This window comes from Chamaea fasciata, unplaced genomic scaffold, assembly GCF_029207755.1.
Source record: "Chamaea fasciata isolate MVZ Bird 193981 ecotype frontalis unplaced genomic scaffold, bChaFas1.0.hap1 SCAF_2, whole genome shotgun sequence".
Taxonomy (NCBI): domain Eukaryota; kingdom Metazoa; phylum Chordata; class Aves; order Passeriformes; family Sylviidae; genus Chamaea; species Chamaea fasciata.
In genome coordinates, this window is record NW_027094087.1 from 115656679 (window position 1) to 115683647 (window position 26969).

General features: G+C 52.9%; 1 protein-coding gene across 1 annotated transcript; it reads right to left on the bottom strand.

Moving 5' to 3' along the window:
* Nucleotides 1-17123: 17123 nt before the first annotated feature.
* On the bottom strand, nucleotides 17124-26658 carry SMIM11 (small integral membrane protein 11). The gene is made up of 5 exons (XM_066177198.1): nucleotides 26637-26658; nucleotides 25671-25732; nucleotides 20900-20972; nucleotides 19026-19198; nucleotides 17124-17550 (listed from the first exon to the last, which is right to left on the bottom strand). Exons 3-4 carry the CDS (start codon nucleotides 20918-20920, stop codon nucleotides 19031-19033), a joined length of 189 nt encoding a protein of 62 aa, XP_066033295.1. The 5' UTR covers nucleotides 20921-20972; nucleotides 25671-25732; nucleotides 26637-26658; the 3' UTR covers nucleotides 17124-17550; nucleotides 19026-19030.
* Between the last annotated feature and the right edge of the window lie 311 nt (nucleotides 26659-26969).

The following is a 26969-nucleotide window of genomic DNA, read 5'->3' on the forward strand; positions in this document are numbered from 1 at the left end:
TATTGAGATTTTTTTTAACTGTATATTGAGATTTTTTTTAACTGCATATTGAGAATTTTTTTAACTGCATTTGGAGATCTTTTAACTGCATATTGAGATCTTTTAACTGCATATTGAGATCTTTTTTACTATATTGAGTTTTTTAGTATATTAAGATTTATTAATATATTGATATTTTATAAATCTATTGATTTTTTTAGTATATTGAAGGGTTTTTACTATATTGAGGTTTTTTAGTATATTGAGGTTTTTTAATATATTGACATTTTTTAATATATTGGGGTTTTTACATATTTTTTTCAGATATTGATTTAAAAAAAACACTGATTTAAAAATATTTCTATATTAACTTTTTTTGAATATTGATTATTTTTTTTTTTAATATTGAGATTTGAAGTGCCTGTCCAACATCTCACTGAGCAGAAGACGCTGCTTTCCTTCGAAAGCAAAATCTGAGCGCCCGAAAGTCAGAACTTTGGGCTTTATATTCAATTTGTAAATCCCACAAAAATTCACACGCCTTTTCCAGGACCACAGTGCCCATGACTCCCGTGGAGCAGAAGAGTCTGGAGGGGCAGGGAGAGGAGAGGTGGGTTTGGGGCAACAACTGAGAAAACCTTCTCAGAAAAACCGATGGATTTTTGTAGCTTTTATCTTCTTTATCTGCTAGAGTCGGGATTCAACGTGCCAGACCTTTTTTTTTTTGTTCAGACTTAGATGTTTAATAATTTTCATTTATTTATTAGTCTTACAAACTACAAGTTCTACAGCACTTGTAGCCAACAAACTGAAAAATGGCCCTCTTCTCTTTCTTTACAAGGCCTTTTGAGGATAAACTGTCTAATTAAGAAATGACACCTGAATGATTTTGACTTTTAACCCAATAACCAACCCCCCCTGGCCCGCAGTGGGGACTTTTCTACCCAATTCCAAACCCCACCCAGAGCATGGAGAAGAAGGTGAAAAAGAAGGACTCAGCCTCTGCCCTAAACCCTCCATCCTGCTTTCTCTCCATATTACTGTATTCTAAACCCTCCAGCTCTGAGTTTCCCACCCTGTGCTATCACACCCTTCTATCCAAACCCCACAGCCACAATCCCAGAGCTGTCACTCCATTTTGGGAGCCTTTTCCACGGCTCAGGTGCGATGCAGTGTTTGCCTGGGGCTCGGTGCCTGTGAGCAGAGAAAAGCTGGAATTCTCAGGGTTCCAACAGATTTGCAGTCAGTTTTGTATTTTTTTTTTTCAGACTAAAACCTTCACCTGGCGTTCAGCCAAGGAACAAATCCCACTTATTGTGCTGTGCCCTCTGAGAGGGGAAGTTTCACTCCCGAGCAGAGCTGTGATCTCGGATTGAGTCCCTGGGGAGGGAATATTTCCAGGAGCAGGTGGGGACAGGACCCAGGGAACGGCTTCCCAGTGCCAGAGGGCAGGGCTGGGTGGGATATTTGTCAGGAATTGTTCCCTGGGAAGGTGCAGAGGTGCTGGGCTGGAATTCCCAAAAAAACATGTGGCTGCCCCTGGATCCCTGGCAGTGCCCAAGGCCAGGTTGGACACTAGGAGCAGCCTGGGACAGTGGGAGGTGTCCCTGCCCATGGAACAAAATTATCTTCAAGGTCCTTTCCAAATTATTCATCAATTTTAAGAAGCCGAATTGGGTTGGGGCAGAGGGAAGAGTTTTATAATCCACAGGCACTTCCCTTGGAATCTGGAAAGGATCTTGCCTTTCCTACAGAGACAAAAAATTCCCGCTTAGCTCAAAGCTCCACCTGGGCCTCGTGATCCCACACACCCAGAGCTGCTGGAATTCCTTGGATTCCCCTGGAGCTGTAAAATCCCCGCAAATCCTGGATCGCACAGACTCCGCCGTGGTTTATTTGGGCATGAGGAGATTCCAGGAGGAGCAGTCAGAGCCCGGCAGGATAAACACGCCCATTAACAGGGAACGGCTGCGAGGAGAGGAAACCTCACCAGGAATAGCCATGATTAATAATCGAGGATGTTCCAGCCAGCCCGGGGGGCATCCCAGGGGGCTGGGGATGGGCTCAGCCCAGGGGAGCAGGGAGGAAATGCCGCAATTCCCTGAGTCAGGAGTGCTGAACATCCATCCCCACCACAGGTCAAACAATTCCAAGGGGAGGGAGGTGCCAGAGCTGGCCTCACCTGGGGGTCAGGTGCTCTCTTTTCCCAGGATTCCCATCCAAATATCTCAGGCGACACTGGCAGGAAGATCTGCTCTTTAGTCTCCATTTTTTTTCAGATCTTTTTTCTCTTTTATTCTCTTTATTTTTTTAATCCTCTTTATTCTCTCTATTTTTTTAAATTCTCTTTATTCCCTCTCTATTCATATTAGAACTTCGAAACTTTAGGATTTCAAGTTCTAAACGTAAACGCGCCATTTTAAACCCACTTTTTAAAAGCCAGCTCCGAAAATTTTTAAACTCGCTTTTTAAAATAAGTTCTTGTAGGAAATTTAAGGCAGAGTCAAGCCCTCAGGTGTTGGGAAGCACCTGAGCTCTGGCTGCAAGAGCTGAGGTTGTCTCCTCGTTTTTAAAGACCCTTGATGAGCTACACTGGTTAACCAAACCAGGATGAAAAACAAGGAAAACTGAGAGAAGGAGTCGTGGAATGGTTTTGTTGGGAGAGACCTTAAAGCTCATCCCTGCCGTGGCAGGGACACCTCCCACTGTCCCCATTGTCCAGCCTGGCCTTGGGCACTGCCAGGGATCCAGGGGCAGCCACAGCTGCTCTGGGCACCCTGTGCCAGGGCCTCGCTTTTCTCAGGAAAGAGAATGAGTTAAAATGAGTAAAAAATGGCATGTCTGGGATGAAACTCTTGGATTCGATTTACAGCCCTCGTGGGCAGATTGGCACCAGGCTTTTCTAAGATTATCATATTCTCCTCGAAGAAGGCATTTCAGAGAGCTAAAAACGGTCCCTGGATTTCTGTCAAAATTGGGAAATTGTTGCCGCTGAACATTTATTTTTGGGTGTGGGATTGGCAAACGGAGCAAAAATTTTTTTTCCATCTTTAAATTTTTCAGAATGGCAGGATTTTGTGGTTTGCTTAGAGGCAATGGTTTTCCCAGATTTGCTGTGGCTGCCCCTGGATCCCTGGCAGTGCCCGAGGCCAGGTTGGACACTGGGGACAGTGGGAGGTGTCCCTGCCATGGCTGGGGTGGCACTGGAATGTTTTAAGGTCCCTCCCACCCCAATCCATTCCTTGATTCTGCGATAATTCCAGAATTGATTTCCTCTCCTCTTAGGGAGGTTACTTTCCATGCCGTTTCCATCGAGATAATCCCTGGAATTGGCAGTGTTATTCCCAAATTCTGACCCGGATGCTGCATCACCAGCGGGACAAAAACAGCCCGTGTGTGCCCGTGCATGGAAATTCCCATTTTCCATACAGACAGCACAACTTTGGATTCCCTGAATTCCTGTCTCAGAACTTCCACTGGCTTCCCCTGTGGATCTCTGCTTGCCAGATGTGCAGCTGGAGGACGGAATGATGGAATATCCTGGGTGGGAATAAACCCACAGGGATGATCCAGTCCCACCCTGTCCGTGCCCAGAGCCCCAGCAATCCCCCCCGGGCATCCCTGGCAGCGCTGTCCAAAGGCTCCTGGAGCTCTGGCAGCCTCGGGGCCGTGCCCATTCCCTGGGGAGCCTGGGCAGTGCCCGGCACCCTCTGGGAGAAGAGCCTTTCCCCAAAATCCCCCCTCAATCCCTGCTGGCCCTGTCCCAGGGAGCAGAGATTGGAGATTTGATCTCAGGCTCCTCCAGCTGAACATTCCAAGTTCAGGAATTCCCACAGCAGAGGACAGGGAATGGTGTGAAGGTCCCAGGCTCAGCTAATCTGTTCTTTTTCACTTGGTTTTGTTTAGGTTTGGCCTCTGGAGTGGAAGCTGCGATGGCTCTGAGCAACCACACCAACAACAGCTCGGCGCTGCCCAGTTTACTCCAGACGTTCGTGGAACAAAAAAAATCCCTCCGGTTCAACAACTACAGCAACCCCGCCCTGGAGCTGCAGGAGGAGATCATGGCCTCCTTTTACATCCTCATCATCGTCGGCTTCTTTGGCTTCCTCCTCTTCGTCATGATGCTCAGCAACATCGTGTCCAGCAAACCCGAGAACTACATGGATTACCTGTACTCGGGGAAGCTGAGCCCGGCCCGGGGCCGGGTGGAGCTGCCCGAGAGCAAGGACACCTTCGTGCTCATCAACAGCGCTGCCTTCCTGGACCTGCAGCGGCAGGAGGACAAAAACCACCCCGGGGCTGCGGGGCTCAGCACCAGCTCGGTGCTCAGGGATGTGTGAAAAGTGGGGTTTCTTTGGTCGTTTTCCTTCCCTTCAGCCTACCCAGGGATAGTTTTCCTTCGTGAAGAGCTGTGCCTGTCTTGGAGGCTTCCCGTGCGTGAAGGCACCGGAGTGAAACCTGCGTTGTTCCAGCTCCAGGCCTCTGGATGAGAGGCTGGAGGTGAATTCCCTGCTGGGCTGCTCTTCCGTGGCCATTCCTATTGTGTTCTTTCATGGTTGGCTCTCAGGAGAAAGGATCACCCTTCCTTTGCTGCTGCTTCCAGCGGGGCCAGGACGTGTCCAGCTGGGACAATGTGTCTGCTTCCTGGTATTCTTTATTCCCTAATTTATTTGGGAGGTCAGAGCTGCCAGTGAGCCGTGGCTGTGCCAGCAGGAACAGCCCCTGCAGCCTCCATGTCCAGCTTCAGATGGTGGGAAAGGATCAGTGAGCTGTGTCCAGCCATTCCACAAGGAATGAAGGTTATTTCCAGGATCTGGAGGCACCTGCTGGACTTGGACTCGTTTTGGTCTGCAGCGGGTTTTGGACAGTGGTCGTGCATTTCTCAGCAGCTCTTCCACACTTGGCTGCCCTAAATCAGGAAAACGAGGAGGACCAGGACGTCCCATTCCCAAGGGCTTGGAGACAGGACGATGGGGAATAGCCTGGAGCTGCCAGAGGGCAGGGCTGGGTGGGATTTTGGGCAGGAATTGTTCCCTGGGAGCGTGGGCAGGCCCTGGAATAGAATTCCCAGATTTGCTGTGGCTGCTCCTGGATCCCTGGCAGTGCCCAAGGCCAGGTTGGACACTGGGGACAGTGGGAGGTGTCCCTGCCCATGGCTGGGGTGGGATGGGATGATCCCCAAGGTCCTTCCAACCCAGCCCATTCCATGCTCCTGATGTCCCTCCCAGAGCCCCCCCGGGCAGCCTCAGGGCTGACAATTCTCAGCTGGAGCCCCTGGGGACGTGACACAGCTGTGCCGACAATCCCAAACACTTCCTTCAGGGCTCAGGGCCACCCTTCTCCTCGTGGAATCCCACAGAGCTGCTGCTGCTTCCCCCGGGAACCGGGGGGGGGGGTGGCAGTTTTGGGGTGTCTTCTGCAGGTCCCCACGGGGCCCAGGAGTGCTCAGTCTGTGCCCTGCAGAGTCCTGGAATCCAGGATGGGAGACGAGGAGAGGCAAATGCTGCCAGAGGGTTCCAGCTTGCCACGCTTGGTCCAAGAATTCATTGGCAAAAGCTCTGGAGTCTGCAAATCCAACTGGTTGGAGACCCAGCGGGGCGGACACTGTGAGCACCTTGAGGCATTTGGTTAAAGGAGTAAAAATCCGATGAAATCCTATGAAATTGTGAGTCTGAATGTCGGGGGTTCCTCTCAGCCCGCTCTATGTTCCTTTGTGTGTTTGCTCGTTGTTACTGACAGGGAAAGAATTCCCAACCATTTTGTAGGAAGCATTATTTCCTAATTCTCCTTCCACGGGTTTTCACTGTCTGGAACTTCACATTTTGCTACCGTGATGTTTTTCTCTCCCTGCTTTCCCCGTATCCTTTTTCTGCCGTGATAAATCGTTGCTATTATGGGATTTTGCTGCTGTTTGGGCCAATCCAACCGCCTGGAATTGATTTATTCCATGTGGGCCACATCCTTACAGGGAGTTTTCTGAGTCTCATCTCCTCAGAACTGTTCCAAGGCTGCTGCTTCCAGCTGAAATCCAAACCGCTCTCTTGGCTTTCCACACTTGTCCTTGGAATTCCGGAGCTTCAGCTTTCCAGCAGAGCCCTCTCCTTTTTTGGACAGGTGCATATTCCCAGCCACTGGCTCCAGCAGAGGCCAGTTAGGGATTGGAGTTGGTTTTGGATCCCGTTCCTTTGGCTTCCCTGCGGTGTCGGCTCCGTTGGAGCCAGGATCCGCAATTCCAGCTGCCGGCGGCCACGTTCCCGTTGCTGCTGCTCAGCTGCAAAGTGGGAGATGTTTAAAGGTAGAAACAACATTTGCAGCTCCCAGGTTTGTTCCTTCTCTCCAGTGGTTTTCCAGAAGGGGACAGGTGGCACCATCCAAAACTGGATCCAATTTCTGCCGTGCCAGCGCCGAGAGGAGATTCCAGCAGCTCTGAGAATTCCTGCTTTGCACACCCAGCTTCTCCATTTTCCCAACAGCATTGGGAAGCAGAGCTGGTGATGCCTCATTCCATGCTGAGATCCAGGTTTTGGGGGTGCCTCATTCCATGCTGAGATCCAGGTTTTGGGGGTGTCTCATTCCATGCTGAGATCCAGGTTTTGGAGGTGCCTCATTCCATGCTGAGATCCAGGTTTTGGGGGTGTCTCATTCCATGCTGAGATCCAGGTTTTGGAGGTGCCTCATTCCATGCTGAGATCCAGGTTTTGGAGGTGCCTCATTCCACGGTGAGATCCAGGTTTCAGCTTCCATCACCGACCCCAGGTTTTGGGCAGGGATTTCACCTCCTGCACCACTGGCTGCTGCGAGGAAGTGCCAGGCTGGAAGTTGAATTCCACAGGGGAGGGCAAACTGAGCTTCCAAACCCAAATTCCCCGCTGAGGGGTGACAGAACTCTGATATTCCCTTGGGAATGAGCCCATTCCTGCTCTCACCTTCACCAGCTCCTGCGGGTGCCTGAGGTGAGTCCTTCCCTCTGCACTGGGGGCTCCACATCCCAAAAAAAGAGGACAATCAAATTCTGACCACTCAGGATCTGGTGGCTTTGTCCCCTTCCCAACCACTGTGTCCCAGCCCCTTGGAGCTTTCCCTCCTGGCTTTTCCCTGCTCCCCCCAGGGAGATGCAGCTGTGCCTGCACCGTTTCCACCACCCTGATAAAAGCTCCAGCTCCTAAAGAAATCCTGATCCTACAGAGTCCAGGCCAGGAGCGTTCAGTGTTTCCACTGGAACAGTGGCTGGGATGAGGCAGAAGCCATGAAGGGAGTGTGATAAACCCAGCCTTGGCTGAGAATTCCTAATGCTGAACCCCAGACTCCGGCAATTTTCACAAAGTCTCTCCCTGGTTTAGCAGGAAACCACCAGCTCTTGTACTGACTCGGTTCTGAGGAGTATAAGGACCTTAATTTACTTGTTGTCTTAATTTCTTTTCTAAATTTCCCACCTTTTTTCCAGTTTCCATCCTGAGGCCATCTTTGATTTGGGCAAGTTTGTCTCTCTTGGTTCCAGCAGAGCTAAAATTACCCACTTCTGGAATGTATTTGACACCAGAAATAAAACTTTGGTGTGGGACTTCAGCTCATGCCTGGGAAATCATCAGCCAGCAGGAGGGAAAAGAGATTATTTAAATTGAAGATGGCATTGGTTAGAAAAAGAATCCTAATCTTTGTCACTTTTGTGTAAGACTGGGAGAGAACCAAATTCCCTGTGGAGAGTTGGTTTTGGAAAGAAAAAAGAATAAAATTGAACCTACAAAACATTTAATTTAGATAAAAATAAAATATTAAATTTTTCCAAACAATTTTAGCTGTAATATAATACAGCAGTTAAAAAAAAAACAACCCTGCTGTCACTGTGTGTTTCACTGTGTTCTGTATTTCACGATGGTTTTAGTTGGCATTTTTTAAAAAAAGGGTTTTGTGATGATTTTGTTTTTTTAGCTGGAATCTCGAATGTGGTGACTGGGAAGGTAATGACATAACGACCCCTGAACAGGGTAATCGGGATGTAAGGGATAATTGCCATCCTAATTGCTCCATTAAGAGGGAAAGCCATTAATTGGGATTTTGTTCAGGACTAAGTGATAAATTTGGTGGTTAGCTCGGTTTATGCCTCTGCCATAGGACTGGGAAAGAGGAGAACCCCCTGCTCAGCGACACTGGGATTTCCAGATCACAGAATCATGGAAAATCCTGAGTGGAAGGAACCCACAGGGATGATCCAGTCCCACCCTGGCCCTGCCCAGACCCCCAGCAATCCCTCCTGGGCATCCCTGGGTCTCCAAAGGCTTCTGGAACTCTGGGGCCGTGCCCATTCCCTGGGGAGCCTGGGAAGAAGCTCTGGGAGAAGAGCCTTGCCCTAAAATCCACCCTCAATCCCTCCTGGGACAGCTCCAGCCAGGATCCTGCCCCTGTCCCAGGGAGTGGTCACTGCCTGGCCCCTCCTGGAGGATGGTCTGATGGGGGGTGAAGGAGGCAGGGACAGCCAGAGCTGCGGTGATGCTGATGCCTTGGGAAGGCTGACCTGGAACAGAGACTGGACAGAGCTGGAGAATAAAGTCGAGATTTATTAAAAGGCCTTTAAGGATCCACCTTGGGCAGGACAAGAGCCTGGCCAGGGCTGCACCCAAGGTGGTCACAAAATGGTCACAAAATGGACAAAGGGTCACCAGGTCTCACACTTTTATCAGTTTTGGTCCATTTGCACGTTGGGGTTGAATTGTCCAGTCCCAGCTGCAGGTGATGCAGTCCCATCCTTCTTGTTTCCTCCCCTCAGCCCACCCTTGTTTGTGCTTTGGGGCCTGAACACTTGTCCCAGCTGTCCTTGGTGTGCAGCAGGAGAAGGATTTGTTTTGTGTCCCTGCTGTGTGCAGAGCTGAGTGACACTGACTGTGAGCTCAGAGCTGCACCCCTGGGCAGCGCAGAACCTGAAACACACCAAAGATAAAACTTGAGGCACCATTTTCCCTCCCAACACCTGGCAGCCTCAGAGCATCACCTTGGGACAATGCAGTGACAAACTGTGCCTGTCCCCGAGGCTTCAGGAGCACCATCCTCAGCCTGGGACAGCTCAGGGAGAGAGGAGGGAACAGGGAGGAGAAGGGGAGCCCTGCTTCGTTCCTGTACCCCGGGACACTGCCTGCACGCTCCCACAGCTCTTCCCCGACCGCTTTCCTCCTGGAGTCCACTCACAATCAGCAGGGAGCTGAAAGCACGAGTGACAAAAGTGACAAAAGTGACAAAAGTGACAAAAGTGACAAAAGTGACAGGGCCTTTTTGGGCCTGGCTCAATAACGGCACGTTCTGACTTGCTGCAGGGTGAAATAAATGAATAATAAATCAGGGAGGGATCCTGCCCCTGTGCCCAGCCCTGGGGGCACCTCTGGCTGCTGTGTCCAGCCCTGGATCCTCAGCACAGCAGGGACAGGAGCTCCTGGAGCTGAGGAAGGGCCTGGAGCATCTCCGTGCCCGGGAGAGGCTGAGGGGAGCTGGGGCTGCTCAGCCTGGAGAGGAGCCCCAGGGAGAGGGGACATCGGTGTCCCTGGGTGTCCCTGAGTGTCCCCACGTCTGTCCCCTGTGCAGGGAGGGCAGAGCAGCCCCAGGCTCTGCTCCAGGCCCAGCAGTGGCGGATGGTCCTTTGTGGCGAAAGCGAAACCCCAGAGTCGCAGAATCCCGGAATCACCAGGAGACTTTTCCTCAATCTGCCTGCGGGACTCAGCTCCATCTTTTCCACCCGTCCGATCTCCTCTGGAGAGCACACAGAGCTTTAGAAGCCTCAGCAGCTCGTGAGTGAGCTCCGCCTTTGGCTAACAAATGCAGGAACGGGAAGAAAACCCAAAGCAGGAGCTGCTGCTTGGGGGAGAGGGGAGCTGAGGGCTGCAGGGGGATGGAGAGGCCTGGGAAACTCCCTCCTCCCTGGATAACCCCGGGGCTGCCAGGCTGAGGGAGCTGTGCACAGCTCAATCCCAGATCCCGGGGGAAAACGTGCTGCTGAGAGGTTTAAGGCCACCATTCCCAGGAGCCAGACCCACCGCTCTGGTTCTCAGAGCTGGAGCCCGGACATGGAAAATGCCCCTGGTTCCACAGGATCCCAGGATCACCAGGGTGGGAAGAGCCCCTGAGGATCACCCAGTGCCACCCCAGTGCCACCAGCATCAGCCAACCCCTGTCCCCAAGGGCCACCTCCAGACTCCTCCTGAACACTCCCACACACAGTGACTCCAAACCTCCCTGGGCAGCTCATCCCAAGGCCTGAGCACTGTGCCAGGGAAATTTCCTTGCCCAATCTCCACCCTGAGCCTCCCCTGGTGCAATTTGAGGCCATTTCCTCTCCTCCTTTCCCTGCCCCTCCTGGCAGGGACTTGTGCAGAGCCACCAGGTCCCCCCTGAGCCTCCTTTGCTCCAGGCTCAGCCTCTTCCCCAGCTCCCTCAGCCTCTCCTCCCAGGCCCTGCTGATGGATTGGGAGCGCTGTGAAATGAGAATGAGGAAAGGAATGGCTGAGGAGCCTCTGCCCCCCGGGGAAAGGCAGGGATTGCACAGCCCTCGGCTCCTCTTGAGACACAGCTCTGCTCACCCCATGGCCCAGTGACTGCTGCCCTGCCCTGCTGACACCCCTGGGGACGAGGAACAGCTCCGGTCACGCCAGCGCAAATCCCAGCGCAAACTCCCTTGTTGTGTCTGGGTTCACAGGGAGGAGAACAAGCCCAGACCTGAAGGGCTCGGAGTCCTGGCTCCGCTGCCTCCCTGGGATTTGGTTCCAGGGCTCCACAGCTGCCTGGGCAGTTTTTCCAGCTTTGTTCCATGGAAAGGTGTGTCCTGCCCTCCCCGACACAGCAGAGTCCACGGGACCAGGAACGGGATCAGAGGAATCATGGAATGGTTTGGGTTGGAAGGACCTTAAATCCCACCCAGTGCCACCCCTGCCATGGCAGGGACACCTTCCACTGTCCCCAATGTCCAACCTGGCCTCGGGCACTGCCAGGGATCCAGGGGCAGCCACAGCTGCTCTGGGAATTCCATCCCCACCCTGCCAGGGAACAATTCCTGATTCCCAAGATCCCATCAGATCCTACTGTGAAGCCATTCCCTGTGTCCTGTCCTTCCATCCCTTGTCCCCCGTCCCTTTCCAGCTCTCCTGGAGCCCCTTTCTGCCCCGGGAAGGCTCTAAAACCTCCCCAGAACCTTCTCTCCTCCAGGCTGGACAACTCAAATCACCTCCTTCCCATCCAAGAAATCTCCCAAGGAAGGAATCTGTGTCCCAGGAATTGTCCTTCCAGCTTTGTATCCTGTGGGAAGACGAGGGCGAAGCCCCTGTGGTGGATTTCATGGGAAACGAACATTAGGAAAAAGGAAGCGTTTGCCGCCAGTTTGCCAGAAAACAAAGGGAAAAACCTGAACAATCTCCTTTTTCCTGGAAAAGGTTGGGAAAGCTTTGTCAAATCCCTTCCCATTTCCCTCTGGGAGCTTGAGGCCTGGCAAAACTTCCCCACCCCCCCGCCATTCCCAATCCCTTTTAACGAGCATGGAAAGCTGCGGGCAGGAAAAAAGAGAGCTGAGTCTGGAATCCCAGGAACGTTGGGATTTCACCGAAACCCCTCCAAGAGGAGTCCTTGCCTCCCCTCCACTCCCCCCCGGGCTGCTGTGTCGGATAATTACAGCCCCACAGTTTCCCACTAAAACCCCGTAACCCTTCGTGGGGGGAGGAAAATATTGCGGCTCACGCAGCCGTGACTCAACCGGTAATTTGGGCACGGCGAGCAAGTTCCTTGAGCGTCTGACTCAAAGCTAATGGGAGGATGTTACCCAACGGCAGCACCTTAATCAAGAGCCCTGGAGACAACACCCCAGCTCCTCAGCAGGGTTTGAAAAGCCCCACTGTTTTATCGGGGTTGCCAGCGGGAGCTCTCTCGGAGGCGAGGCTTGAACAAGCCAAGCTCTGGTCGCACTCAGGGATCTGTGCGTGGGCGTGGAGGTTTTCTCTAAAACGTGGGGGGGAAAAAGATAATGAAGGGATCTTTGCACGAGGACAAGAGGCAGAGTCAGATGCAAATGCTGGGGGAGAAGCTGTCACAGATGTCCCTCAGCTCGAGCTGGAATGCAAATCGCTTGAATTTCCATCACGTCTCTTTGACTAATGCCTCCTAAGTGCTTTTCCAAGCCTCATCTTCATGGAAAAAACAAAACCAAAAAAAAACAAAAAAACACCACAAACGTTAATTTTTCCTCCAGCTCTTGGAGCAGGGCTGTAACGGGTGACCCAGCCACATTTTTTAGGTGGGAACATTTTAAATGGGAACATTTTCCTCATTTTCAAGCCCTTGGTCCCGACAGCTTTCCGAAAACCAGGGCCCAAAAGCGCTGGGGGACGTAATTTAGGGGAGATTATGGATGATCCTGGAGACCTCTCCCAGGCTGGATGATTTGGGATTTTGGGGATAAAAGCTTTTCTGAGTGAACAGGCAAAGTGGAGCGCGCTGAGAACTGGGGGGAGGGTGGCCAGGGATGGAAAGTCAGGAGCCATCACTCAAAGCTCATGCTCCGTGAATTTTTTTTTCCTTGGAATTTCTCCCTGCAGAGCCCAGGTGGGAGGGGAGGGGGCATGGGAAGGAGAGGGAGCACACCAACGATCGTTTGTGTGAGAAAAGCAGAATAACAGAGCGGGTTTAGAGCCCAAACACAAGGCCCAGACTCATTTCTTTGACTCAAACTCGGCTGTCAGGAGCTGCCATTTGTTGGTGCCTGGCTCTGAGCCATCAGCTCGGGAAATGAGCCCGAGTTTAGGCCAGAGAAATGAGTGAGAGCGGATAAAACGAGCTGGAGGACTGCGAAAGGGCCACGCCGTCGGGAGCTGAGGCACTGGGGAGCAAAGCCAAGCAGCAGGAGGAAGTCCAGGGGGAAAAAAAACAAACCGCAAAAATTAAAAAAGGATAATCAAAAAGGAAGAGTCACCCATCTGTGTTCCGTGGGATCGACAGGAAGCAGCCACATCCATGTGACAGCCCCATCCCAGCCTCGGGACAGGCTGGCACAGCCTTGCAGGGATGCTGGGACATGTGGACACATCCAGGAGCTCTCTGTGATCCTGCAGGAATGGCTGCCAGCTGGAAATCCGCGTGGATGAAAGCCTAATCACTCACTGGTGAACTTTCCCTCTGCAGGGGCACACGAGGAGCCCCACCGCCGTGGGATAACTTGTGGCAGCCGCCAGGAATTCCTGTTATCAGCTGGGGTTATCCCAAGCTGCTCCACAGGTGAGCCAGGCAAGGCCCAGCAGAGCCCAGACACGCTGGAATTGCTCCAGCAGCCAAGACAAAGGAGCTTCAAAGCCAAAGCCAGACTTGGGTTGTGCCACCTCCCAGTCGTCGGTCACTCACAGCCCAAAAACGGCCCTGGGATCCAATCCGGGGGGAAAACATCAGCTCAGGTTTTGGGAATTTCACCTGAGCTGTCCCCACATAACTGGTGGGTTGGACCTTGGGCTGTTTTCCCGTGTGGAGCTGCAGAGTGAGATCCAAAGCTCTTGGAGAGTGTCCAAAGGATGGGGAAAGGTCTGGAGGGGCCACTTGAGGAGAGGTTGAGGGAACTTGGGATGTTCAGCTGGAGGAGCCTGAGGGAAACTCCTCAGGGGCTGCAGCTCATCCCAGGGGCAGCTCCCATCTCTGCTCCCTGGGATAGGGACGGGATCCTGCACAGGAGGGATTGAGGTTGGATTTTAGGGCAAGGTTCTTCTCCCCATTGGTTCTTCCCAGGCTCCCCAGGGAATGGGCACGGCCCCGAGGCTGCCAGAGCTCCAGGAGCTGCCAGGGATGCCCAGACTGGGATTGTTTGGGGGGGTCTGGGCAGGGCCAGGGTGGGATTATCCCTGTGGGTTTATTCCCACTCAGGATATTCCAACTCCCTCCTTGAAGGCTGAGCTTGGTAACAAATCTGAACTCATTAACTGTGTCATCCGTGCTGTAATTAGAGGACGCAACAAGTTGGAAGCAATCCTGCCAAGGCTGGAGCTGGGATTCCAGGGAATGACGAAGGATTCTCCCCCACACAGAACACTTGCAGAGCAGGAAAAAAAAAGCAGGGGGGAATCGCTGGTTCCCAAGAGGAAAAGCAGGGAAGGAAAAGTTGGGATCACCGTTTGGGTGTGAGGCCCTTGGGACGCTGCTCTGGGCTGGGCTGATCCTGGCAGAAGTCTCAGACTAAAAGCTTTCAGTGGCACTAAAACTAAGCTGAGCTGGTCTCAGCTGAAGTCTAACGGCCAAGGTGTCCTGTTGAAGGTTGATTTTTCATTTGAAGGACCTCAGAAAGCCCAGAGCCCTGAGCTCTCTATCCCTGCAGCCACTCGAGTCACCTCAGAACCTGGGAAGAGTTTCGTTTGTTTCCCCTGAAATCCCATCGGCTCCTTTCCTGATCACTCCACAGGGAATGCAGCTTTTGTTTAAACCCACACGGCCTTCACGTGAGGAAAAGGAACCCTAAAGGTGCAAACGCTGCAGATTCAGAAGCCAATTTTTAATTCTGAGCCTTTTATCTTGTGCCTTCAGCACCTGGCACTGGTGACAAGGACAGTGTCAGAAACGCAGGGCTGTGCAAGGGAGGTCCAGCCTGAACTCTGCTTTGGAAAAGAGGGATTTTATGGAACAGGGGAGAAGGAGAGACCCTGTGTTCGGCAGGCACCGCAGCGACCTTGGCTCAGGTTTTGGGCTGGGAATATTTCCAAGAGGTTCCTGTGCAGATCCTCTGGTGTCGCAGCTGTTGATGTGGCATTTGGGGACAGGCTTTGGGGTGATGCTGGTGCTGCTGGGGTGGCACTGGGTGATCCTCAGCGGCTCTTCCCACCTTGCTGATTCCGGGATACACCAAACGCTCCGAGGCTCTCTATCCTTGCTGCCTCCTCTTCCTCAGTGATTAAACCGAATTGAATTCTCTTTTCCCCTTTTTAAATGTGTTTTTTTTAACCATAAAACCTTTCTGTGTCCAGGGAAGGCCCGGAGGTGACACTCAGAGCTCTGGGCAGGGTGACAAGGTGGGGATTGAGCACAGCTGGGACTCCCTGGGCTGGGAGGGCTTCTCCAACCTCAGGGATTCTGTCAGAATTCCAGGTGCCCAGCCGGTTTCTGAAGGAGAAACTGCGGCAAAGCTGAGCCGCTGTCTCCCCCCAGTGTCAGCAGATTTTTCCCTGTTGGAGTTGTGGCACGCGGAATTCCCAGAGCTGAAATCACCTGGAAGCTCTGAGAGCACAGCTCAGATTTCCCCCATGGAATATCAGGGGACAGGCATCGGGTCAGTTTGGGAAGGGACAGGACTGGACAAGACCTATTCTTATCCTGGAGATGATGGGATATCAACCATCCCAGGCTCTGGGGATTTCTGAGCTCTGATGCCACGCTGACAGTTAGGAATGGCCTCGAGCAGGAGGAAGGCAGGGCTGGATGGGATACTGGGAGAAAACTCCTGGCTGGGAGGGTGGGCAGGCCCTGGAATAGAATTCCCAGAGCAGCTGTGGCTGCCCCTGGATCCCTGGCAGTGCCCAAGGCCAGCTTGGACATTGGGAAGAGTGGGAGGTGTCCCTGCCCATGGCACAGGATGATCCTTAAAATCCCTTCCACCCCAAACCACTCTGGCATCCTAAAAACCAGGCTGGACCAGATTTAAAGTCTTTTACCTGCAAAGATTTTTTTTTTTTTTTCTGATTTGGCTACAGAGGCAGGAACGTGATAATTTGCAGGATTTCTGAGGAGACTCCTCACAGCTCCCATATTCAGGGGCAAAAAAAAAAAAAAAAAGAGCATTAATTCTGTTTTTGCACATCTTTGGCGGGGATGATTTTAAGCCAGACTTGATTGCTTTGGGTGCTAAATTGTGCCCAGTGGCTTTGGCAGTAAATTGAGTTGTAAAGGGAGATTTTGTCCCTTTGGTCCTGCTCACAGAGCAGTGAAAAGCTAAAAAATAAAACAAACAAAAAAAAAATCCTCATCATTGTTATTATTTTTTTTTTCCTAGAAGAATCTACTCTGGAGAGCCTAAAAACTCCAGATTTGGGCTAACATCCAAAAATAACCAGCGCCAAGGCACTGGTGTCACCAGAGCTGGTGTCACAATTCCCTGGGGAGGTCTGGGGGAGTGGCTCCACCAGAATTCCTGTGCTTCCCTCAGGGAAGGCGGGCACCGGGCTGTTCCCACTGACCACCACAGGAATTGAATTCAATCCCACCCCCCAGCTCACCCTGGCATGCACAGGTTGAGTGTTGGGAACTGCTGGATTCCCTGGGATTGTGGGAATTCCCGAGGCTGCTGGAGCAGGGCGTTTCTCTGCGATGCGGCAGGACATTGCACAGCAGGATATTTCTCGGTGCTGGGAATGAGGTTTTGAGCTGCTTTTGTTCCCCAGTCTCCAAGGAGACAGAGGGAGAAGTGAGGTTTTAACATCCCTGCAGTTCCAGGGAGCGATTCCAGCAGGGCCAGTGCATCCTGAGCATCCCCTGCCCTCCGCACTCCACTGCCGAATTTGTGCTCCTCCTCATCTCCCAGAAGGGTCCAGGAAGTGCTTTGGAATGGAAATGGGAATGTGAAGGCAAAAGCACCTGAGCCTTTCTTGCTGTATTTCTGTGTTTCTCTGTGGATTAACCTCAATCTGCCCTGAAGCCAGGCTGGGAGAGCTGGGAATGTCCAGCCTGGAGGAGGAGAAGCTCCAGGGAGAGCTCCGAGCTCCTTCCAGGACCTGAAGGGGCTCCAGGAGAGCTGCAGAGGGACTGGGGACAAGGCCTGCAGGGACAGGACACAGGGAATGGCTTCAAAGTAGGATTGGATGGGATCTTGGGAATCAGGAATTGTTCCCTGGCAGGGTGGGGAAGCCCTGGAGTGAAATTCCCAAAAAGCTGTGGCTGCCCCTGGATCCCTGGCAGTGCCCAAGGCCAGGTTGGACACTGGGGCTTGGAGCAGCCTGGGACAGTGGGAGGTGTCCATGGAAAGGTGGAACGAGGTGATTTTAGGTCTCTTCCAACCCAAACCATTCCAGGATTTCATGGCCAAGGATTTGGTGTCACTGCCCAGGCAGGAACAGCTGCCCCCAGGCTGAGCAGAAAACAGGGAACCAAGGAGAGTTCTCAGGATAAACCTCCCATGACAATTCCATCAGATGATGCCGTGATTTCCATGGATTCAAGGAAGTCCTGGATGCACAAAGCTCCTGGAAAAGCTCCTGCTGACCCTTGCAGGCAGCAGCTGCCAAAGCTGCACTGAGCCCTCTCCACTTCCTTCTCCCTCTCCATGAACTTCGGAGCCTCCCAGGATGGATCCAGAGCGGTTTTTTCCCTCCTCCAGAGTGTTTTCCTCTTCCATCCCAGCCACCTCCTTGCAGCTGATCCCCTGCAGCTCCAAGCAGCAGCCAAGTTTATTTTTTTTTTAATTTTTATTATCTAAACAAAGGCATTTTTTTTAATTGCATAAATAGAGGCTCTGATGCTTTGCTGTACACAGAAAAAAATGAAGATAATTTAAGTGTCACTCTGAGGTTGCACATTTTAAAGGTTTCCTTCTTTTCCAGGAAGGCTTCATCCTCCTGGGAAATGAATCCAAGTGTCAGGAACCTGCAGGGTGGGGAGAGAGCAGTGAGAACAGCAGGCACAAAAGGGAGAGCACAGGAGCTGCTCCCAGCTCCAGGGGAGAATTCCTTCCTCTTAATCCCAGAATTTAGGAAGGACAGAGCCTCTGCTGGGCAGCTCAGGGGACTGGGAAGGGAATTTCCAAGGGTGACGTCACCTGCTGGGCACTGAGGTTTTTGTGTGTGATGATCCTGGTGCAGAAATCCCTGGAGCTGTGGGCATTTGCCACACAGAATTCCCCGGGATAACTGCACAGAATCCCAGAATCCCAGACTGGTTTGGGTTGGAGGGATCTTCAAGCTTATCCCATCCACCCCTTCCATGGGCAGGGACACTTCCCGCTATCCCAGGTTGCTCCAAGCCCTGTCCAACTTTTCCTTTTCCAAAATCTGCCCTAAGGTCAAGTCCTGAATCTGCTGCAAACAGGAGACTGAAAAAAAAAAACCCCAAAAAAACCCTTTGGTTTTGTTGTTTTGTGTTTTTTTTGTCCTCTGTAAATAGAAAAAAACTTCGTTCCCATGGTAATTCCTCATTTCTAGGCACAATTCCCAATCCTTGGGAAGAAATGGAATAAAACAGCGACAGGGGGGGAAATAAAAATCTAGGAAAAAAGATTTTCAGAACTGAGAAGCGTCTTTAGATGGGAGGGGATGACCTCAGGAAGGGAAATGAGATTTTATTTCAATGGAGAGCAACATGACATCCCAACTGCCACTGAGCTGCCAAAGGGCAGGCAGGAACAGAATTCCCATTTTGCTGCAGAACAGGGAGCAAAGTGAAGCAAAGTGCTCCAAAAACGACAAGCAAGGCAGGGAACGGAATGCAAGCACCAGGCAGGACTCATCCTGCCGACGGATTTGCTCCAGGGAAGCAGGGATTGCTTCGGCTTTGGGAAACAGAGGGGAGGAAACTCGGGAATTTCGGAATGGAAATCCCAAATTTAGGGAATTTTGTAATGGAAGCAAGGAGAAAAATGTGTCTTTTTTTTTTTTTCTCTCAGGGAATCCTACGTGGTGGATGTTCCATGGCATAACCTGTCCCTTTGGGAATTCCAGGTGTGTAATTTGCCCTTTCCAGCTGAACCACCCCCAAGCTGTCGATAATTGCACTCATTTAGAAAGGCTGATTAACTTTCTCTCTTTGTTTTGTGACTTTCAGGCCCAGAGCTGTGCTCGAAGCATCCTGCCTGGCTGCTCCCCCTGCAGTTATTCCCAATTTATCCCCCCTCTTTGTGCATCAGCCATAAAAATCCAGGGAGACAAAACCAGAGGGGGAACACTGGGCTAAAAATATCCTCAACCAGGACAGTGGTTTGGACAAACCCCACAAAGAACGAGTGAGCAAATCGCCTGAAACATCCCAAATATTCCAAAGAGCTCAACTGCACATTCCCAGTCAATCCCACTGGGATGAACAGTGCCACTGTCAAGAGCCCAGGAATTGGGGGATCAGTTCCATACCTGAGTCACTCATCCTTCTTCTCTGCTTCTGCTTTCAGTCTCTCCTCACGTTCCCTCTTCAGTTTCTCCTCAATTTTCTTGCTCTGGTACATTTTGACTCCAGCAAAGGCCAAGCAAAGGATCAAAGTTTTAGCTGCCAAAATGTACATCAGCAGTGGGAAGTTCTCCAGAGCCTGGAATGCCAAAGAATCTATTTAGGCACTTCTGGGAAGACATGGACAGTTTAAAAAAATGAATTTGTAGGGATGATCTGCATCTTCCATTCCAGTAGGAAAGTTCCTGTCTCTCCGTGGTTTTTATTTCTGGGGGGGAAATTAAACCAGGCAGAGCAAGAGGGCCAAAGAAAAATCCCCTTCCCTCAAGTCCTGAACTCTTTTTGCTCGTTTTCCAGCAATTGTTGCACCATCTGGGGAAATTGTGAAAGTGGAAATGCTGCTGAACAATCCTCACAAGTGATGGATGCCAAGATGGGACCCTCAAAAACACTGCAGGAAACTTTAATTCCCAGCGACTTTGTAATGACCCTGCTCACACATGGAAGGTGCAGATAAATGCCTTGAAACTGGGAGAAAAGTGAAAAAACTCCACAAATTCCAAGGATTCTTCTAGCAGTTTTGACTGTCTGGAATTGCACAGAGTGTTTCCATCCTGTAAAACCATGAATTTGGAGAGGAAAATGAAATGGAAATGGGTGCTGGGCACTGAGCAGGATTCCCCAGGGATGGGGTGGGATTGTTGAGGGGTCTGTGCAGGGCCAGGGCTTGGGCTGGATGATCCCTGTGGGTCCTTTCCCATCAGGATATTCCGTGGTTCTGTGGTAACTCTGAGAACTCGGAATTAAATCCCTGTTCCCTCAGGATGTCCCCAGGCTGTCAGGACACCATCAGAGCCCTGAATTTAAGCCAAGCCTGGTGTCCATGCACCAGCAGGGAGCTCGGAACAAACACCACCAGGCTCTGTCAATCTCCCCACAATCACAGAGGCAACAGCTCTGAATGCACAGCTCTGCAACGGCAGGGCAGGGGGAAAAGTTGGATTTAACCTGCTCGAACTGTTAATTACGAGACTCATGGAATGGTTTGGGTGGGAAGGGATTTCAAAGCTCCTCCAGTTCCACAGGCAGGGACACCTTCCATTAATGCCAGGCTGCTCCAAGGCCCAATGTCCAACCTGGCCTTGGGCACTGCCAGGGATCCAGGGGAAGCCACAGCAAACCTGGGAATTCCATACCAGCCCCTCCTCACCCTGCCAGGGAGGAATTTTTTCCTAATATCTGATCTAAACCCGTAATTTTTCTGTTTGAAGCCATTCCCTGTGTCCTGTCCCTCTCCAGCCCTTGGGAATTGTCTCTCTCCAGGTTTCCTGGGGCTCCTTCAGGCCCTGCAAGGCCACCCTGAGCTCAGCCCAAAGCTTCTCCTGCCCAGGCTGAACAATCCCAGCTGTGCCAGCCTTTCCTCCCGGCAGAGCTGCTCCATCCCTCTGCTCATCCTGGAGCCTCCATGCACTTGTTCCCACAGCACCATGCAGGAGGTCCCTGCTCTAACACTTGACCCTTCACAGCCCCAAAACCCCCAAAATTCAGCGGAGAAATTCCCCTCCAGTAACAAAAGCAGCTGAGGGAAGAGCAGCAGCCAGAGAAAACCCTGGCAAGAGGAAAGGCAGGAGGAGCAGGGATGAGCAGAGCTCTGCTGAGCTCAGGTCGAACACGTGGGGCCCCAGCAGCAACAGGCAGGACAACAACAAATCCCCAACAAATCCTGAGAGTTTGGGGGTTAAACAACCCTCCCCTGGGAAAGGAATCCTCAGAGCCCACCCAACACATCCCACATGGAAGGAGCAGCAATCCCTGCCCTGGGAATGCGCTCCAGCCTCACCTTCCAGTTAAAGGCCACCATCTCGACTGGGGGGGGGTCACACTCCTGGAGGCACAGGGCAGGGCAGGAGCATCTTGGAGAAATGGGAAATAAAGCACAGTGAACTCTTGGGAAAATAGAAAATAAAGCAGAAGGAATTCTTGGAGAAATGGGAAACAAAGCAGAATGAATTCTTGGAAAAATAGGAAATAAAGCAGAATGAACTCTTGGAGAAGTGGGAAACAAAGCAGAACGAACTCTTGGAGAAGTGGAAATTAAAAGAGAATTATTAAAGAAATTAATTTAGGATTATTAAAGAAATTAAGAGAAATTAAAAGAGAATTAAGCTGCTAATTAGCCCACCCTGCCCCTGTGAGGGGCTGATCCCCAGCAATCCCCAGGGACCTGGAGGGTTTCTAAGCCCACCTGCCCTGTTTGGAGCCTGAACATCTCATTAATCCTCTAATCGATCAGCCCTCTGCGAGATGGATTAATTGAATTCTCCGTACTAACAGTTGATAAACATGGAGGTTCGAAAAGCCAGCACTCCCTGGAGCCCTGAGGGGTCACCAGCCATTCCAGAGCTGAATTCCTGGGGAAGAAAAGCCTGCTCCAGGCTGCAGCACTGCCCTGGGCTCTCTGCTCCACCTCTTCAGCTGCTGGAATCCAAATTAACCCCTGGAGGCCTCTCCTGCCTGTGGAACAAGAGTGGAAAAGCAGGAGGGAACACTCCAGCACCGAGAAAAGCTGGCCTGAATAAATCAGCACCACACCAGGGAGCTGCTGCCGAGCTTTCCTGCAGGAATTAGATGTTCCTGCAGCTCCTGTCCTGCGCAGCTTCCGGGCAGATGTTCTAATTTCTCCAGCCAGAGAATCTTCTCCTCTCCTTTTCCCTCTGAGCCTGATGAGAGTCCTCTGGAAACATTCCTGCTCCTCCAGAGATCTCTGTGACCAAGATCCAACTGTACCAAAGCCCTGGGGTGGCAGCCACCACCAAGTTCCTGTTGATCAGTCACTATTCCTGTGCTGATCCTGATTGTGCAGCTCCTCGTCCTGCTGAGGAAACCTCAGGGTGGTCCTGAGCTGAGGTGTGGTGTCACACCTCCAAAAAAAAGTGTCTTCACTTCATGGAATCATGGAATGGGCTGGGTTGGGAAGGACCTTGGAGATCATCCCCTTTCCATGGGCAGGGACACCTCCCACTGTCCCCAGTGTCCAGCCTGGCCTTGGGCACTTCCAGGGATCCAGGGGCAGCCACAGCAAATCTGGGAATTCCACCCCAGCCCCTCCTCACCCTGCCCGGGAACAACTCCTGCCCAGGATCCCATCAAATCCTACCCTGAAGCCATTCCCTGTGTCCTGTCCCCCCAGCCCTTGGGAATTGTCTCTTTTCACATCTCTTGTAATCCCAAAATGTTTCCCAGAGCTGGCACGTGGGATGCTCTGTCCCCACAGTGTCCCGTGCACCGGGCACTGAGTGGGAATGCCACTGCTCCGTCCAGGCTGCATTCCCACATCCCACCAGCCCCCAGGGGCCAAGAACTTCTCCCCCATCTCATCTCTTGGCTTTTCCAGCCCCCATCTGATCCCAGCCCTTATCAAATCCAGTTGAAAACCTCAGGATTGAAAAAAAAAAAGCAGGTGAAGCTGCAGCACAGGGCAGGGAGAAGCAAGTGGGAAGAGGGGAGAAAGTGGGAAAAGGGGAGGATTTTGCCCAGAGCAGCTGTGGCTGCCCCTGGATCCCTGGCAGTGCCCAAGGCCAGCTTGGACACTGGAGCAGCCTGTGGAACTGGGTGAGCTTCGGAATCCCTTCCAATCCTAACCATTCCAGGGTTCCAGAATTCCCTTCACACTTTAAAATCCACCATTTACTGAGCACTGAGGTCATCAGAGCAAGAGCAAAAAAAAAAAAGCTCTGGCACTGCTTTTTCAAGGTTGGGATATCTTAAAAGCCCACGGGGGCAAATAAAACAGCTGGAATTGTGTGTTTGCCTTTCCCCAGGAGATAAAGGCCCAGATAGGAACTGGGAACACATCCACAGGCAGGCATTGTTCCTTCCCCAGGGAAAGGCAGGGCCTGGGCCCCACACAAGGGCACTGCTCCCTCCCCTCACCTGCCAGGAGCTCCCGAGCAGCCACGTGAGGAGGGGCAGCAGCACCAGGCCCTGCCAGGTGCTTCCTGGCAGATGAAATGGCACCAGGCTCACCAGGGAGGCCCTCAGGGAGGGCTGCAGCACATTCCCAGAGTTTGGGATTAGCCCAAATTCCAGCCCCAGGATCTGTGCCCAGCTCTGCCTTGTGCAGCACAGCCCCACGGCTGGGCCCCAGGCACACTGCTGGAGCAGGGGATTGAATCCCAGCCCCTGGATTGCAGCTCCAGGCCTCCACAGGAACCACAGCCCAGGCTGGCAGGGCTTTGTCTGCAGAGCAGGGCCAGCCCTGAGGCTGCACACAGCATCCACACAGCATTCACAGCATCCAAACCCTCCTGGGGCACCACACAACATCCACAGCACCCACAGCATCCACACAGCACCCACAGCATCCACACAGCATCCACAGCATCCACACAGCACCCACAGCATCCACACAGCACCCACAGCATCCACACAGCACCCACAGCATCCACACAGCACCCACAGCATCCACACAACACCCACAGCATCCACACAGCACCCACAGCATCCACACAGCACCCACAGCATCCACACAGCACCCACAGCATCCACACAACACCCACAGCATCCACACAGCACCCACAGCATCCACACAGCATCCACAGCATCCACACAACACCCACAGCATCCACACAGCATCCACAGCATCCACACAGCACCCACAGCATCCACACAGCACCCACAGCATCCACACAGCACCCACAGCATCCACACAGCACCCACAGCATCCACACAACACCCACAGCATCCACACAGCACCCACAGCATCCACACAGCACCCACAGCATCCACACAGCACCCACAGCATCCACACAGCACCCACAGCATCCACACAGCACCCACAGCATCCACACAGCACCCACAGCATCCACACAGCACCCACAGCATCCACACAGCACCCACAGCATCCACACAACACCCACAGCATCCACACAGCACCCACAGCATCCACACAGCACCCACAGCATCCACACAGCACCCACAGCATCCACACAGCACCCACAGCATCCACACAGCACCCACAGCATCCACACAACACCCACAGCATCCACACAGCACCCACAGCATCCACACAGCACCCACAGCATCCACACAGCACCCACAGCATCCACACAGCATCCACACAACATCCACAGCATCCACACAGCATCCACAGCATCCACACAGCACCCACAGCATCCACACAGCACCCACAGCATCCACACAGCACCCACAGCATCCACACAGCATCCACAGCATCCACACAACACCCACAGCATCCACACAGCACCCACAGCATCCACACAGCACCCACAGCATCCACACAACACCCACAGCATCCACACAGCACCCACAGCATCCACACAGCACCCACAGCATCCACACAACACCCACAGCATCCACACAGCATCCACACAACATCCACAGCATCCACACAGCACCCACAGCATCCACACAGCACCCACAGCATCCACACAACACCCACAGCATCCACACAGCACCCACAGCATCCACACAGCATCCACACAACACCCACAGCATCCACACAGCACCCACAGCATCCACACAGCACCCACAGCATCCACACAGCACCCACAGCATCCACACAGCACCCACAGCATCCACACAACACCCACAGCATCCACACAGCACCCACAGCATCCACACAGCACCCACAGCATCCACACAGCACCCACAGCATCCACACAGCATCCACACAACATCCACAGCATCCACACAGCATCCACAGCATCCACACAGCACCCACAGCATCCACACAGCACCCACAGCATCCACACAGCACCCACAGCATCCACACAGCATCCACAGCATCCACACAACACCCACAGCATCCACACAGCACCCACAGCATCCACACAGCACCCACAGCATCCACACAACACCCACAGCATCCACACAGCACCCACAGCATCCACACAGCACCCACAGCATCCACACAACACCCACAGCATCCACACAGCATCCACACAACATCCACAGCATCCACACAGCACCCACAGCATCCACACAGCACCCACAGCATCCACACAGCACCCACAGCATCCACACAGCACCCACAGCATCCACACAGCATCCACAGCATCCACACAGCACCCACAGCATCCACACAGCATCCACAGCATCCACACAACACCCACAGCATCCACACAACACCCACAGCATCCACAGCATCCACACAACACCCACAGCATCCACAGCATCCACACAACATCCACACAGCATCCAAACCCTCCCGAGGTGTCCTGGCTGCCCATCCCTTGGCCCTGCCTGCCAAGAGCTCCATCACCCCCACAAAACGGGGCTGGGGATATTCCAATCCAATTCCAATCCCCCAATTCCTTTGGGATTTGCTGGACAACTCCAGCCAGCAGGCCTGGGAAAGCACCGAGCTACTGAGTTATCAGAGAGCACTAAAACGTGATGTTTGTGAGCTAGAAAAGGGCTGGATGGGACTCTGGGCGGCCTGGAAGGTGTCCCCGCTCACGGCAGGGCTTGGAATGAGGTGATCTTTGAGGTCCTTTCCATCCCAAACCTGATTCTGATTTTGGATCAACTCAAGGCTCCAACTCAAGCGACATCAAAAACAATTCAAAAAACCATCACGGTCTTTATACCTGATGAGGGAGAAACGAAAATACGAGTGACTCCTCTGGCAGCTCCTCACATACTCCAAACCCTGGAAAACAGGAACAGAGCGGATGGGATGTTTCATTCACGTTGGTTGGATTAAAAGCAAAGCAAACCCAGAAACGCCAGGGGAACATCAGACTGTTCCACCATCATCACAAAGATGATCCCAAGGCTGGAGGCCCTCCGCTCTGGAAACAGGCTGGGAAAACTGGGATTGTCCAGCTGGAGAAAGGACAATTCCAGGGAAACCTTAGAGCCCCTTCAAGTGTTTAAATGACTTGTAAAAACGACTGAGAGGGATTTTTTTACATGGGCAGAGTGCCAGGATAAGGGGCAATGGTTTTAAACTGCCAGAGGGCAGGAATGGATGGGACCTTGGGCAGGAATTGTCCCCACAAGGTGCCCAGAGAAGCTGTGGGGCAAGGAACAAGGAAAGGAACAAGGAGGGAGGGTGGAAAACAAGAAAATCAGGGGGTGGAGAGCAAGGAAAGGGGACGGAGAGCAAGGAAGGGAGGCTGGGGAGAAAGGAAAGGGGATACTGGAGAACAAGGAATGGGGGCTGGAGAACAGCGGCCGGGGGACCGCAGAGCACAGAGAGGGGCTGGAGACCGAGGAAAGCGGCGTGAGGAAGGCGGAAAGGGAGCGGAGAGAAGGAAGGCGACGGGGGTGGAGAAGACGGAAAGGGGGGTTGGGAGAGAAAGGACGAGGCCTGGAGAGCAAGGAGCGGCGGTGGAGAAGGAACGGGCAGGGCAAGCAGCAGGGAAGGCAGCGGGGCAGGCCGGGCTGGGCAGGCCGGGCAGGGAAAGCGGCAGGCCCGGCTCGGCAGAGCAGCCGAGGCTGCGGGGAGCGGAGCGCTGGTGAGGGCCAGGCTTCCCCGGAGCCTCCGAGGGGCCGCGAGGGGAAAGAAGGAAGGATAAAAAGGAAAGAAAGGGGCCCCGGGCCGCTCCTACCTGCGGGCGGCCATGGCGGGCGGGGGCGGCGCTCCCTCAGGGCGCTGCCGGCCGGCGCCGCTCCGCCCGCCGCGCTGCGGCTGCGAGGGCTCCGCGTTCCTCCCCCGGCACGGGCGGGGCCCAGCGCGGAGAGCTCCCGCAAGGGCCGCGGCGAGCTCCCGGGGCTCCCAAGCGCCGTCCCCAGGGATCGGGAAAGGGATTGGGATCGGGAAAGGGATTGGGATCGGGAAAGGGATTGGGATCGGGAAAGGGATTGGGATCGGGAAAGGGATTGGGATCAGGAAAGGGATTGGGATTGTGCCCCTGGGCCCCCTCAGGTGAGGCCCCACCTGC